Here is a 16039-nt window from a genome sequence, read left to right as displayed (position 1 = left end):
CAATCTGTCCCCTTTTGTTCCAAATGCTAACCTTCACCCATAAGGATGTCCCCTCCCTCCCACCGCTCACCATTAGTCTATCCTATACCGACTATATAGGATAGAGCTAAGTGGTTTGGTGTGAGATCCTGTAGTAAAGTAATTAGCTGGTGGTTGTGTACACCGCCTGTTTAATTGAATCTCTCTCTTCTCTTATCTATGAGCGTCTAATCCCTCTGATATGCTTTATTGGCACGTCTGTGCAGAATTGAACATTAATGAAGTCGATTATTTTTGCTTTAGTAAACTGTCACCTTGCATAAAAATGGGGTGGGTAATTTGAATAATTATGTTTTATGTAACATGTTCCATATTCTGCTGTGTATTCACAATTGGTGTCTTGTTTTCCCCTTTGCACTTAGTCATTCACTGGCTAATGTTTTTACTCTTTCCATTCTCTCCCTTGTTCATCATCATTCACTCTCACTCAGTCACTTAGTGCTAGGTGCTGGAAGGGGACGCGTACTGTATCCAAGACAACCTAAATGAACCTCAGCAGGTATGCTGGTATTATTGCTACAGCCAGAGAAAGAGAAAAAAAATGGATGAAAGGAAATAATTCATAGGCCTAGGAGATGGAGAAAAGAGGAATAAATGGAAATAAAAAGTGGAGAGAGAGGAATCAAAGACCAGTAAGGAGAGAGGTAGAAATACAGGAGAAAGAAGAAGGCTGATACTAATGAAAGTGTAGTTGAAGGTGGGGGTGGAAGAGTGATGAGAGAGAGATTTGGAGGAAGGAAAGGAAGAAAGTTGAAATGAAGGAGAGGAGTGAGAGGGGGATTAGCAGTGTGGGCAGCATACACGTCATTGTCATAAAGGACGAAGCAGGAGAATCATCGGGAAGCCAGTGTGCCAAAGCATCACAGACAGAAAACCACATTAGTGCTCAGAGACAAAACGACATACAGTATATACACTCACCTAAAGGATTATTAGGAACACCTGTTCAATTTCTCATTAATGCAATTATCTAATCAACCAATCACATGGCAGTTGCTTCAATGCATTTAGGGGTGTGGTCCTGGTCAAGACAATCTCCTGAACTCCAAACTGAATGTCAGAATGGGAAAGAAAGGTGATTTAAGCAATTTTGAGTGTGGCATGGTTGTTGGTGCCAGACGGGCCGGTCTGAGTATTTCACAATCTGCTCAGTTTCACACACAAACATTTCTAGGGTTTACAAAGAATGGTGTGGAAAGGGAAAAACATCCAGTATGCGGCAGTCCTGTGGGTGAAAATGCCTTGTTGATGCTAGAGATCAGAGGAGAATGGGCCTACTGATTCAAGCTGATAGAAGAGCAACTTTGACTGAAATAACCACTCGTTACAATCGAGGTATGCAGCAAAGCATTTGTGAAGCCACAACACGCACAACCTTGAGGCGGATGGGCTACAACAGCAGAAGACCTCACCGGGTCTCACTCACCTCCACTACAAATAGGAAAAAGAGGCTACAATTTGCACGAGCTCACCAAAATAGGACAGTTGAAGACTAGAATAATGTTGCCTGGTCTGATGAGTCTCGATTTCTGTTGAGACATTCAGATGGTAGAGTCAGAATTTGGCGTAAACAGAATGAGAACATGGATCCATCATGCCTTGTTACCACTGTGCAGGCTGTTGGTGGTGGTGTAATGGTGTGCGGGATGTTTTCTTGGCACACTTTAGGCCCCTTAGTGCCAATTGGGCATCGTTTAAATGCCACGGCCTACCTGAGCATTGTTTCTGACCATGTCCATCCCTTTATGACCACCATGTACCCATCCTCTGATGGCTACTTCCAGCAGGATAATGCACCATGTCACAAATCATTTCAAATTGGTTTCTTGAACATGACAATGAGTTCACTGTACTGAAATGGCCCCCACAGTCAGCAGATCTCAACCCAATAGAGCATCTTTGGGATGTGGTGGAACGGGAGCTTCGTGCCCTGGATGTGCATCCCACAAATCTCCATCAACTGCAAGATGCTATCCTATCAATATGGGCCAACATTTCTAAAGAATGCTTTCAGCACCTTGTTGAATCAATGCCACGTAGAATTAAGGCAGTTCTGAAGGCGAAAGGGGGTCGAACACAGTGTTAGTATGGTGTTCCTAATAATCCTTTAGGTGAGTGTACATAATACACACACACGCAATACACAAATAGACATGCGAAATGTCCTTTCACACATGCTGACTAGTGTCTGTCTAGAGAACAGAATAGGCTGTTAGAATGTCGTGCTAACACACGCTCCCACACATACTGACACACACCAACATACTAGATTTGTATTAAAATCGAATTATGCATTTAAGAGATACTTAAATGCATAACTGTATGTACAGCTTGAAACTGGATGAGGTCTCTATGTACATTTCTCACTGCTTATATAAGTGTACATGTGGATTAAAGAGTTTGTGTAATCGCTAGCATGCAACCAACAAACATTTTGCTCTGTCACCATCCCATACCATGACAGTGTTCAATATATTCAGGTCCAGTGCAGTTCAACTCCCCTCAGTCTTTAACACATTTGTGCGTCCATGTTTTATGAGTTTTACAAAATCTCATATACTCATTTTGCTCTTTAGGGTTCCCCTGTATGGTTCTACCAAGAATCCCTCTATTAAGGGATCTACAAAGAACCGTTTCATCTTTGGAAGCATCTTTGATGAATGGCTCATCCATCCTTCCTATTTGAATCCAGCCAGAGCTTCGATTTTTAACATGTGGATTTGTTAATGGATTTGTTAATTACTTGCAAACTGAATTCAGGATAAGGAAGATTGCATAGTGAGACTTACTCCATCATCTAAACTGTAACAGCCATCTCAGTAAAGGATCCGATGCATCCAACTACTAACAGAATGAATTAGTTCAGTAACAAAACAAAAAAATCCCTATCTGTATGAACTATACAATTAATCAAGCAGTGAATGTACAAAATTACAATATTGTGGAAAAGTTACTTTTTTTCTGTAAATCAAATCAAAAAGTGACACCTTCATATATTCTAGATTTATTACACAAAGTAAAACATTTCAAGCCTTTTTTGGTTCTATCTTGAGGATTATGGTTTACAGCTCATGGAAATCAAAAATCCAGTACTTTTATAATACAGAAATGTCAACCTGAGAAGAGCTCTAATCAGCAAATGAACTCCCTGAGCCTTCAGTACACAACCACAATCATGGGGAAGACTGCTGACCTGAAGACTCACTGACACCCTCCATGAGGAGGGTAAGCCACAGAAAGGGCTGGTTGTTCACAGAGTGCTGTATCAAAGCATATTCATGGTATGTTGATTGGTAAAAGTATGGTAGGAAAAGTTGCACAAGCAACAGGAATCACCGCAGGATTGTCAAGCAAAGCCGATTCAAGAACTTGGGGGAGCTTCACAAGGAGTGTACTGAGGCTGGAGTCAGCGCATTAACAGCCACCACACACAGACGTGTCCAGGAAATTTGACTACAAGTGTCGCATTCCTAGTGTCAAGCCACTCCTGAACCAAAGACAACGTCAGAAGCGTCTTACCTGAGCAAAGGAGAAAAATAACTGGATTGTTGGCTCAGTGGTCCGAAGTCCTTTCTTCAGATGAAAGTAAATATTCCATTTCATTTGGAAATCAAGGTGCCAGAGTCTGGAGGAAGAGTGGAGAGGCACAGATACCAAGTTGAAGTCCACTGTGAAGTTTCCACAGTCAGTGAGGATTTGGGGTGCCATGTTATCTGCTGGTGTTGGTCCACTGTGTTTTATCAAGTCCAGAGTCAATGCAGCCATCTACCAGGAGATTGTAGAGCTCTTCTGCTTCCAAGCTTTATGGAGATGCTGATTTCCTTTTCCAGCAGGACTTGGCACCTGCCCACCGCGCCAAAACGACTGGAAACTGGTTAGCTGCCCTTGGAATTACTGTGCTTGATTGGCCAGCCAACAAGATAATCTATGAGATGCACCAGACCCAACAACACAGACAGAGCTGAAGGCCGCTATCAAAGCAACCTGAGCTTCCATAACACCTCAGCAGGGCCTCCATGCCACACTGCATTGATCCAGTTATTCGTGCAAAAGGAGCCCTGACCATGTATTGAGTGCCTAAATTAACATACGAAACCTTTGCAGGTGTTTTGAGTTAATATGCTGGTTAGAGCACTTCTCAGGTCAAAATTTCTGTATTATACATTTCTTTTAATAATATTTTGAAATACTGGATTTTTTATTTCCATGAGCTATAAGCCGTAATCATCAAGACTGAAACAAAAAATGCTTTTAATGTTTCACTTTATGTGTAATGGATCTAGACTGTACGAAGGTGTCACTTTTAGAATTAGAATTACAGGGATATTTTTCCACGATATTCAAATGTTTTGAGATGCACCTGTATATGCAAAGCACAGATACATTACCCCTAAATAATGCATTGTGAGAAAATTATGTGGTTTTATTTACGACAGTTGTCGTCTTCCAAAAATGAATCTTATCATCCAAAGAATCCTCATTATGGTTTGACCGACTGTTCCTGTAACTCTTTTCTCCCCAGGCTGTATGTTACGCTGTAAGAAGTTCCTCATTGCTTGTGTGGGTGAAGACTGGATCTTCCTCATCCTTCTGGGACTGTTTATGGGCCTGATCAGCTGGGGGATGGACTACGGCATTGACTACTGTCTACATGGTAAGGAAGAGAAGGGATAGAGAGAGTTGAGATGGAGAGAGAGGGTTTCATTTTAGAAGTAAAGAAGCCTGAAATACCTTTTCAGTAAAAGGGGTCCTGAGGGAAACCCTATGTAAAGATTCACACCAACGTACTTCCGAAGAACAAGATGTGTACAAGGCTTTGCTTTCAGACTGGTCTTTATGACCACCTGCTAGGTTTGAAGGTAATTTCATCATTTTGAGTTTGTACACAAAGTGCAATTTACAATATCTGCAAATATCGGTAACACTTTACTTGAAGTGTAGTGTCATTACGTGTTCATAATGTGTTATGTCAGCTGACAATACATGTCATATCCTGTCATAACATGGTCACGACACTGTAATGACATATATTTAGAAATATTGACATATATTGCATTATTTTATGACTGGTTACCTACGTAACTCTGTCAAAACAACAAACCATTCTGTTACACTTTTAAATAGTACTTTTATGTTACATTGCATTATAAATGCTATATATCAGTATCACTATGGATGTGATGTCAGACATTTGCCTTCCTCGATGCAACGTTTCTCATGACTGGGTTGCCAGCAGTAGATTTCAGGAGCAAGATATGACATTCTCTTTGTGACTAATGACCAACATATAAGAGCAAGTACAGCTAGGTGATCTGGTTCCTATAATTATGGTCATAATGCTTCTTTTTTATTGTCATAAACTGTATTTGTTCAGTTCAAGTAAAGTGATACAGGATGGTCAATATGCTACCATGACATTTTCATAAACTGTATTTTCTAAGTTCAAGTAAAGTGACACAACATTTTTTGTTATTTATTCAAAATAAGATTACAGGAAAGTCATGGCACATGACTTTCTGTAGTATATAAAATCTACAGTAACATCAATGGCATGGCTAGCATGGTCTCATTTTGTCTAAAGTTAATGTAAAACACACATATACTGTGTGTATATATATACAAAAGTTTGGGGTCACTTTTTGTCCATTAAAATAACATGTAATTGATCAGAAATGCAGTGTCAACATTGTTAATGTTGTACTGTAAATCAAAATTGTTGCTGGAAACAGCAGATTTTTTACAGAATATCTACACATGCATACAGAGGCTCATTACCAACAACCATCAGTCCTCTGTTCTAAAGGCACATTTGTGTTTGCTAATCCAAGTTTATCATTTTAAAAAGCTAATTCTTTATTAGAAAATCCTTCTGCAATTATGTTAACACAGCTGAAAGCTGTTGTATTGATTAAAGAAGCAAGAAAACTGGCTTTCTTTAAACTAGTTGAGTATCTGGAGCATCAGCAATTGTGGGTTCAATTACAGGCTCTAAATGGCCAGAAGCAAAGAACCTTCTTCTGAAATTTGTCAGTCTCTTCTTGTTCTGAGAAATGAAGATTATTCCATGTGAGAAATTGCCAATAAACTGAAGATCTTGTACAATGATGTGTACCTCTGCCTTCACAGAACAGGGCAAACGGGCTCTAACCAGAAAAGAAAGAAGAGTGGGAGTCCCCAGTGTACAACTGAATAAGAGGACAAATACATTAGAGTGTCTAGTTTGAGAAACAGATGCCCAACAGGTCCTTAACCGGCAGCTTAATTAAATAGTACCTGCAAAAACACCAGTCTCAACATTAACAGTGAAGAATCAAATCCGAGATGCTGGCCTTCTAGGCAGAGTTGCAAAGAAAATGTCACATCTCCTAAGATGCTGTTGGAGTGCTTGACTCACACTTGACTGACACTTGACTGACGTAAATAAAAATTACAATCAAAAACAAAAAATGAACAACCGTTGGGGTCACCAGGGCCAGGATTGGGAAACACAATGCTAGGCCTAGGGCCATTCATACTAAAAAGACAGTTAGTAAAACCATGTAGGGTTCCTCCATTTGGCCCCTAAGTGGAACCTTTGTTTAAATAACTCTTTGCAGAGGGTTCAATATTGGGTTATTCAAAGAAATTCCTGTATATGGTTCTAAATAGAACCCTTTATGAAGGGTTCTACCAAGAACCATTTTATAATGTAAGGTGTATCAAACTGCATTAAATTATTTTAGATCAGGAGCATGGTCATTGCACTGTACCCATTTGAACAAATTATTTTTTAAATCAAGTAGGTCAAGGTGCATGAATTGAAACTTTGTCTTCATGTTTCTTGGCTATCAATATTCTTTTGTTTGCATACTTAAAGGGGCAAAGTATATAATTATATATGTTTTTTAATGTATATAAGTATGTAAATATTAATAATATTTATGATAAATCTATATCATAATATATAAGTTATCACCACTGCAGTATTTGTATACGGTCTTGTGGAACACATACACATCTGATAGCCTCACTTAACAAAATAGAAGTCTAATAAAGTCACACACACATACACCAAGACACACACTGTTCCTCCAGCTGAATCATTTAATCTGACACCTCTCCAACATGCCGCTAAAGATGACATTAAGCCACACACTCCAGATAATCTCAGACACTGTGGTTTATGCACAACCCACAAACCATGTTGTTCATGATGACCCCAAGAACAGATTACTGTCTCCCTAAGCTGCATGCAGGTGTATTTCTCCATGTATGTGACAGAGTGCATGTGTGCGTTTGTTTTCTTACAATCAGCTTTAATCTGATACAAACCTTTGTGTTGTGAATGTGTGTGTGTGTTTGTGTGTGTGTGCACGAGAAGAAATGTATTGTCTGATCTCACAAGCTTACAATCTCTTTAATTACATGCAAGATCAAGATGGGTCTTTTTTATCTCATCTTCAAATAAATTGTTTAGTACATTGTGTAAGTGTGTTTGTGTGTGATTTTGTGTGTCCACAGCACAGAAGTGGGTTTATATGAGTCTGGAGAATAATGTGTTTCTTCAGTACCTGGCCTGGGTTACCCATGCTGTGGTACTCATCACCTTCTCAGCTGGCTTCACACAGTTACTTGGCTCACATGCCGTGGGTAAGACACTCACACATTGAAAATGTATTCTGACACACAATCACACGAATCACACAAGTTAATCCCCTCCCACCTCCCCCCCAGGTTCAGGTATCCCAGAGATGAAAACCATTCTGAGGGGTGTGGTGCTGAAGGAATACCTTACCTGTAAAACATTTGTGGCCAAAGTAGTCAGCCTTACCTCTGCTTTGGGCAGTGGCATGCCTCTGGGAAAGGAGGTAACACATAACCTCTACACACTAAATCAATCAATCATGCTTTATTTCTATAGCACATTTCATACACAGATTCAATGCAATGCTTTTAGATACCAAATGAATGAATAAATATGCATAAAATGCCTAAATTAAAAACAGAAATCTAGACAAAATTAAGAGTTCAAAATTAAATAAATAATAAAGCTGACCAAAAGACAAAAAAGCAAAGCAGCAAAGATTTTTATTTTAATATTTCTTGAAAAGAAATCCACATTTTCAACCCTCCTCAGGTTCTCTAGCAGGCTGTTAAAAAGGCTTGGGATGTAAAAGAAAAACACCGCCTCTATACCTCTTAGTAATTTGGAACAGTTGAAAGGCCAGCGTGGGAGGACCTGAAGGACCTACTGGGTACATAACTAAAGGCCAATTATGGAGGACTTAAAGGACCTACTGGGTACATAACTAATGGCTAGTTAGGGAGGACCTAAAGGACCTACTGGGTACATACAGTGGGGAGAACAAGTATTTGAAACACTGCCGATTTTGCAGGTTTTCCCACTTACAAAGCATGTAGAAGTCTGTAATTTTTATCATAGGTACTCTTCAACTGTGAGTGACGGAATCTAAAACAAAAATCCAGAAAATCACATTGTATGATTTCTAAGTAATTCATTTGCATTTTATTGCATAACTTGGAACAGCGCAGAATGCTCACCACATTGTCACATAAACGGCATGCTGTTGTTAAAAGCGCTGCCTCTCCATTTAACTGCAGGATTCACTGTCAAGTGGCGAGTAAACACGATTCACTACATAAATGCATGGGCTACTCTACATTGTTATATAGAAATAAACTAATCTGAAGTGATCTCGACTACTTCAGCACAAGTCAAGTGCCAAATAAAGTTACCCCTATACTGTTTCAAATCAATAAGTGACATCCCGCTCAAGTCAAGCACTAGCTATGGTTCTGAGGCTTAAAAATGTATAATGCGTTAATGCCGTCCACATTGCCGTCCACAATGTTTTACCTGTCCACATTTGTAATCAGTAATGTAACTTATCTGATTACTCTTATTACTTTCATATTAAGAGGCATTGGAAAACAAATAGAAATAGCCTATAACCAACTCAACACTTTTTGCAGGATCAATCAATGTTAGAGTTTACATAACAAGCCAAAAACGGAATTTGCATTTTACCTAATGGGTTTGTGTAGGCTACAGTGCCTTTGGAAAGGGTTTCTAAACCATTGCTTTCTACAAGGGTTTCTAAACCATTGGGCTACATCTCTACATTACACGCTAAAGTCTGTCAGATATTTAGTCATTCCAATTAATCCAATAAACCTCAATCTTCCAAAATCATTTTATCTGAACATAACCCAAAATCAAAGGATGCTTAAGCCTGTTCTGTTATTTGTTTTATTCATGTTTCTAACTGCTTTAAAATATTGTTGAAAAATAAATGGCAATTACTCGAAAAGGGTATTGACATTGTTGTATATAAAAATTAAGATATCCGTAGCTTTTCGCACATAAACTAAATCTGCAGTAGTCTGATGATTTGCTCCATACCCAACATTGTCAAATGCACGTTTGCAATCATGAACACCCACATAGAAATAAGGTTTACCCGCGCGAACGTAACCTGCGATTATTATGGCCACCAGTGATGGATTTTCAAAAAGCAAATAAAAGAAATAAATTGTGATTTTAAACCTGCACTCTTAGCCTAAAGTAAATGAGGTCAGCAGCCAATGATTACCAATGAACACAATTTTCAGAGATGCAAAGCAAGCAGGATCACATGGCCTTCCTGTGTGGACGGGGTTGATGTGGCCGTGTCAAATGCAAATAATCAGAGTGCTTCCCAACAAAACTTTTTTTTCTCAAATGTCGTGGTAAATTCCATATAATGTTTTATCTTGAAGGCAGCGCCATTTTATAGCATTCTCACAAATAGTTGCCTAATCTATTAAACAATTCCTGTAAAATTTATTCGGTGCAACTTGTCCTGGCTGTGTTGTTCGGTGCATTTGACAAATAAAGCTTGAAACTTGAAAAAGATATAACACCAGGTAGGCCTATTGCCTATCATTGTTATGAGAATTATGCGTAGATCACTAAATAGCAAGATATACTTTTACCCGCCATCCAACCAACCAAAACCGGAGAAATGTAACTGGTTTTTGCACGCATGATGATCACACACACAACTGACTCCATTGTTGTTTCGTCTTTCTTGATACAGGAAGTCAAATTTGGCCGAAATTCCATACTCTGTTTAAAACCCTCCCTCCACCATCCAACAAATCATTGTTTGTGCGGCTCTGCGGTTCACCTACGCGTAGCTAAGCGCTTTTAGATTGAAGCATAAATCAGCCTTGAGGCACGCAATTCATATTTTGGTTTAAATAACGATGTTTTTATAACATTAAATAATAAACTCAAACATACAACGTGTCAGTCTGATAACAATATTGTTGGTAATGTAATGAATTACAGTTACAGTTTTTTTGTATGGATTACTTGTAATCCGTTACTCCCCAACTCTGAATACAACACACATTAGACTGCTAGTTAGGCCACCAGTACAAAAATGCGTTGTTTCTAAGTTTACAGCAAAGGAAGTAACATTACAGAAAAGGAACTAATGCAACTAGTACTGTAGGCCACCAGGCAATAGCTTCTTGACAAATATTTTTATCATGAACTCAGAGTCAGTTTGTCACCATATGTTTTTTTTTGACTTATCACAATAGTCCCTAATGTTGACACATTCAATGTTGTCATCATTTTACATTCATAAATCCACACTGACTTTTCATCTAAACGTGTCAGAGCAGACATGGGCTTCCCTAAGATGGACGACACTCAAAATGTTGGTTCATATCATGTCTTATATACAAATATTTATATCTTTATATAATGTGTTTTATTTGGTATTTATTTCAGGAGACATTAGGAAAGAAGAAACATACTCAAAACCTCTTCAATAATCTTCTTTTTGTCAACCATGTCAGATTTACACTCATTACCTCTTTTAGGGTTTAGATTTTTTTAAATACAGTTACACTGCCCAAAAGGAAAACAGTTATATAATATTTAAATATTGTTAAAATTTCTAAATTGGGGAAATGTTGTTTTTCTCAATTAATTTTTAATGAGATAGCTATGCAGATGTTGTTTGAATTCTGTTTACTAGTTGCATTAGGTTGTTCCTCAACGACAGTCGACTAGGCTGCTGGGGGCTCATCACAGATTATTCCATTTTAAATCGCTGAGAGAAAACAATGCTTAATGCTTGTTAAAATGTAAGTGTTCAAAGGGGTGTGAGATGTCATTCTGTTTTTTCTCCTTCCCTAGGGTCCATTCGTGCATATTGCCTGTCTATGTGCTGCAATGCTCAGCAGGTTCATGTCTGTTTTTGGAAACGTCTATCAGGTAAACCACAATTTAACACACATGGACAGAGACACACACACAATAATGTTGCCTTAATGTTCCTAAAACAGATCTTTCTGCTTTCTACTGTTTATTTGGTTTGTCAATATTCCCCTTTTTCTTCATACCATAACATTTTTACATTTCTACATTCACTCCCTTGTACCATAGTACATCTTTCCTCAATCATTAAGTCTATCTTCTACCTTTGCCTGATTGTGCAGTCAAACCAACTTCTCTGTAGTTGAGGTGCTTAGATCCATCATTCACTGAATAGACTCTTTCAGACTCTGACTCTTTCTCCCTGAGGAATGAGTTGTAGGCTAGTTGTATGTTTACTTGTTTCTCTGATATCATAAATCAGGACATTCTGTCTCTCCCTCTAATGTTAGATAAACATGGAGTCTGTGAAAGCTTTTTTCCTCCTAATCGACAGCTGTGTCAGTTCAATACCACACCAGGCATAAAGTGGGCTAGCTTAGAAGAAAACTCGACATGGAGAAAAAGAGAACAAAACTATAAAATAACCCATTCAGCATGCAATGTCCATCCATGTGGAATTGTAGGTGAAATCATGTCGGTCTACCATGGTCAGTATTTTACCCAAAAATACTAATCCCAAATTGAACCAAATTTGGGGAAGTATTTTATTACATAACAAAAAACAAATGTCATAGTTAGCTATTTGTTTTCCTTTATAGACTGTTACCCCTGAACATGGACATCCCAACATACACCATGTTTTGTAAACTATCTCATTGTCCATCTTTTGTTTGCTCTGATAAACAAGAACTGTTGACTATTCCCTTTTTGTCCTTTCTCTGGACCACCACAAAGAAGCATAATGCTGAAAACTGGATAAAATTGTTTTGTTAAAGGCAAGTGAAGGTCAGAGGTTACGAAGCAGAACATAGCATCAGCGTGTAAACTTGCTAGAAAGATGTGTCAGCATCGATTAATTGTCTCTGGCCCCCTCCCAGCTAGGGGTGGTGACGAGCTATACAGCAGACTTGCACAACTCAATCGCTGGCTGAAAACAGAGTCCTGCCCGTCGCAGGAGGTAGAGTTTGTAGATAACTGGCCTTCTTTTTGGAACTCTCCCAGAAATAGGGCCAGGCCTGATCTGCTGAGGATCGACGGACTCCATCCTAGCTGGAGTGGTGTTCTTCTTTTATCTAGGAACATTGACAGGAGTCTCACTCCTAAAGCCTCACCATGAGATAGGGTGCAGGTCAGGCCGCAGGCTGTTAGCCAGCCTGCTAGCATAGTGGAGTCTGTCGATAGCATAACCAGAGTAGTTTGTACAACTTTACCTATTGCCACTGTGACTCAGTCCAGACTGAGAAAAGTTAAACAAGGTAGTGCTAACAAAAACAACCTTATTAAGATAAAGCCTTCCTCCATCTCGGTCACAAATAAAAATGACTGTATCACTTCGCATCTCAAAATGGGACTCCTAAATTTTAGATCCCTTGCTCCAAAGGCAATTGCAGTAAATTAATTACTGATCATAAACTAGATGTTATTGGTTTATGTGAAATGTAGATTAAGCCTGATGAATTAATTGCCTTAAATGAGGCCTCTCCTCCTGGTTATACTAGTGATCATATCCCTCATGCATCCTGAAAAGGAGGGGGTGTTACTAATATTTATGACAGTAAATATAAATTTACTCTCAAACACATCACCGATTTTCATTCTTTTGAAGTTTTACTCATGAAAGTTAACCAGGCCGATAGTAAATAGTTTTAATAGCTACTATTTATAGGCCCCATTGTTCCTCAATGAGTTTCCAGAATTCTTGTCTAACCTTGTAGTCATGGCAGATAGTATTCAAATTTTTGGCGATTTCAATATTCATATGGAAAAGTCCAATGATTCTCTTCAAATAGCCTTTGAAGCCATAATTTGGTTTTATCCATTATGTCTCAGATCCAACACATTGCCACAATCACACCTTAGATTTAGTCCTGTCACGAGAAATAGATATTGTAGGTCTAATAATTTCCCCCCAAAATCACTGTCTTATTACATTTACTGTTAAAATAAGAAATCCACTTGCTCTGCAAACAATGAGTTTCAAAAGCCGTACTTTAAATTCTCGGACTACAAATAAATTCCTTGATATTCTTGCCAGTTCGCTCATTAACGACAGAGTAAATGAATCTGAAAACGATCAAATCGAGGATCTAAACTCAAAACTGCCAAATACATTAGACATGTTTGCACCACTAAAAACAAAAGAAATACGCAACAAGAAACTTGCTCCCTGGTACACAGACAATACTAGAGCATTTAAGCAAGCCTCCTGAAAATTGGAGCGAAAGTGGCGCTCCACCAAGTTGGAAGTATTTATACTAGCCTGGATAGACGGTACACTACAATACCAAAAATCACTCACGTCTGCTCGACCAGCTTATTTCTCCAACCTTATGGAGGTGAACAAAAACAATCAAAAATGTATCTTCGATACAGTTGCAAAGTTAACAAAAAAGCAAAGCTCAACAAGTGAAGTGGGTCTTCACTTTAGTTGTAATGAATACATGAACTACTTTGATCATCACGATTAGAAAACAAATAATTGACTCCTCCTTAAATAGTTATGGTCCTCAAAATCTCAGTTGTCCTAAAAATGTCCTGAACCTCCCTGACCAGGTGTCAATGGGGACACTTGAATTTTTTGATACCGTATCGATCAACACATTCACTAAATTTATAATGAGTTCTAAACCCACAAACTGTCAGTTACTCCCCCGGGTAGGGCCACAGTGTAGCCGGACCCCCCCGTCTCAGTCCCAAGGTCTTACGCAGCTATACTATTGTGCTGGGGGAGTAGGGTCAGTTCTCCTTCCCCACTAAGTTCTCCTTCTCCACTATGAATCGTTGTTGATATGAGGAATGCATTTTCTGAATTTTCCCAGTCTCCTCCCATTTTAAACTTTAGGAGGACATGAGGTCCTGGTCCACACCTGCAGAGTACTTGGTTTGGGGCGCCCATTGCTGTCCCTGTCATTGTTCATCTGGTCATACTTAAATTTAAATAGACTCTGGATTTAGCCCACATGCATTTATTAATTATTCCAATTTGACTCTTAATATCTCACACGGCACAGCCAGAAGAGGACTGGTCACCCTTCTGAGCATGGGTCCTCTCTAGGTTTCTTCTTAAATGTCAGCCTTCTTAGGGGTTTTTTCCTAGCCACTGAAATTCAACACTACTGTTGTTTGCTCCTTGGGTTTTAAGGCCGGGTGTTTCTATAAAAGCACTTTGTGACAACTGCTGTTGTAAAAAGGGCTTTATAAATACATGTGATTGATTGATTGAAGGTCAACTGCTTACTTGGTCAACTAATCATCAAGCTTTGACTAATTGATTCCGGTGTTCCAGTTTAGGGTTAAAATGTAAATGTCAAAATGTCAGACGTCAGGGACAGTTGTGGGAAAGCCTGCGTTAATTAGTTCAGTAGTTGAATCCTTTGACTTATTGATTTCAAAATAATCATCCAGGATTATCCATGGAAAAATGCAATTCATTGGTTGAAAATTGGTATTAAATAATTTATTTAAAATGTTTGTAACATTAGCCATATGTGTTGCTTTCACACTAGTAATCAAAGATTTTGCAATGTTTGCAAATTATAGCAATGACTCAAAAGACTAAGAATGTAGAATGCAAAGTCCAAATAAACTAATTTACTTCATAATACATAAAGCTCAGTTGGGTCAAGGACAATGATGACTTTGATTTCGTTCCCTCATTGTCTAGTGACCTTATGTGAAGGGAAAGTGAGTAAGAATATCAATACTGAATGGCCAGATCCCTTGGGGAATGAAGAGAAAAGACCTGTACAATATAAAGAGACTCCCATATTGTACAGCAACTGCTCCATGCTTGGCTAGCTTGCTTAAGCCAGAATCTTTAAGATGGTAGGAGAGTGGCTCTTTTCTTAGAATGGACCTTCTTTGTCACTTGACCTTTCTATCTCCAACATGTGCTGGTGAGTTGTTTCTTTATGAAGGAGTAGAATGTAACAGGTAAACAGAGTTAGATGTAACATGTAAACAGAGATTGATGTTACAGGTAAACAGAGATTGATGTAACAGTTAAACAGAGATATATGTAATAGATAAACAGAGATTGATGTAACAGGTAAACAGAGATAGATGTGACTGGTAAACAGAGTTAGATGTAACATGTAAACAGAGATAGATGTAACAGGCAAACAGAGATAGATGTAACATGTAAACAGAGATAGATGTAACAGGCGAACAGAGATAGATGTAACAGTTAATCAGAGATAGATGTAACAGATAAAGAGAGATTGATGTAACAGGTAATCAGATAGATGTGACAGGTAAACAGAGATAGATGTAAAATAATCCAGTGTTTATATATGTTCATGCCCACCTGCTGCCTACTCGCTATCATGCAGTATTGAGGCCTGCCATGGTGGAGATGAATGTGCTGACTTACAATCTTTCACATCTTTTTCCACATATTTATATCAATTCTCCTCACCTCAGGAAAACAACTACATTCTCATGTGTCAGCTACCTCAACACTACATCCACTGTGAGGACAGCCTACAGTAGCTCACAGAAAAGTTCCTCTAAGCATTTGATTAAAGACACCCTCCCTTTGACACATCGTCCTCTTTTACATGTGTGTGCGTGCGTGTGTGTGTGTGTGAGAAGGAGAAAGACAGAAAGTAACCATTTCCTTCCCTA

General features: G+C 38.7%; 1 protein-coding gene across 1 annotated transcript in view; it reads left to right on the top strand.

Moving 5' to 3' along the window:
• Window positions 1–16039, top strand: part of LOC105016082 (chloride channel protein 2) — a 72006-nt gene that overhangs the window by 9040 nt on the left and 46927 nt on the right. The window contains exons 3-6 of the mRNA XM_010879701.4: window positions 4562–4693; window positions 7540–7668; window positions 7753–7886; window positions 11234–11311. Coding sequence (XP_010878003.2) covers window positions 4562–4693; window positions 7540–7668; window positions 7753–7886; window positions 11234–11311 — 473 coding nt within the window. The remainder of the gene's footprint in view (window positions 1–4561; window positions 4694–7539; window positions 7669–7752; window positions 7887–11233; window positions 11312–16039) is intronic.

The sequence above is a fragment of the Esox lucius genome, chromosome 1 (assembly GCF_011004845.1).
Source record: "Esox lucius isolate fEsoLuc1 chromosome 1, fEsoLuc1.pri, whole genome shotgun sequence".
NCBI classification, from domain to species: Eukaryota; Metazoa; Chordata; class Actinopteri; order Esociformes; family Esocidae; genus Esox; species Esox lucius.
This window is presented reverse-complemented; position numbering and strand designations above follow the sequence as displayed.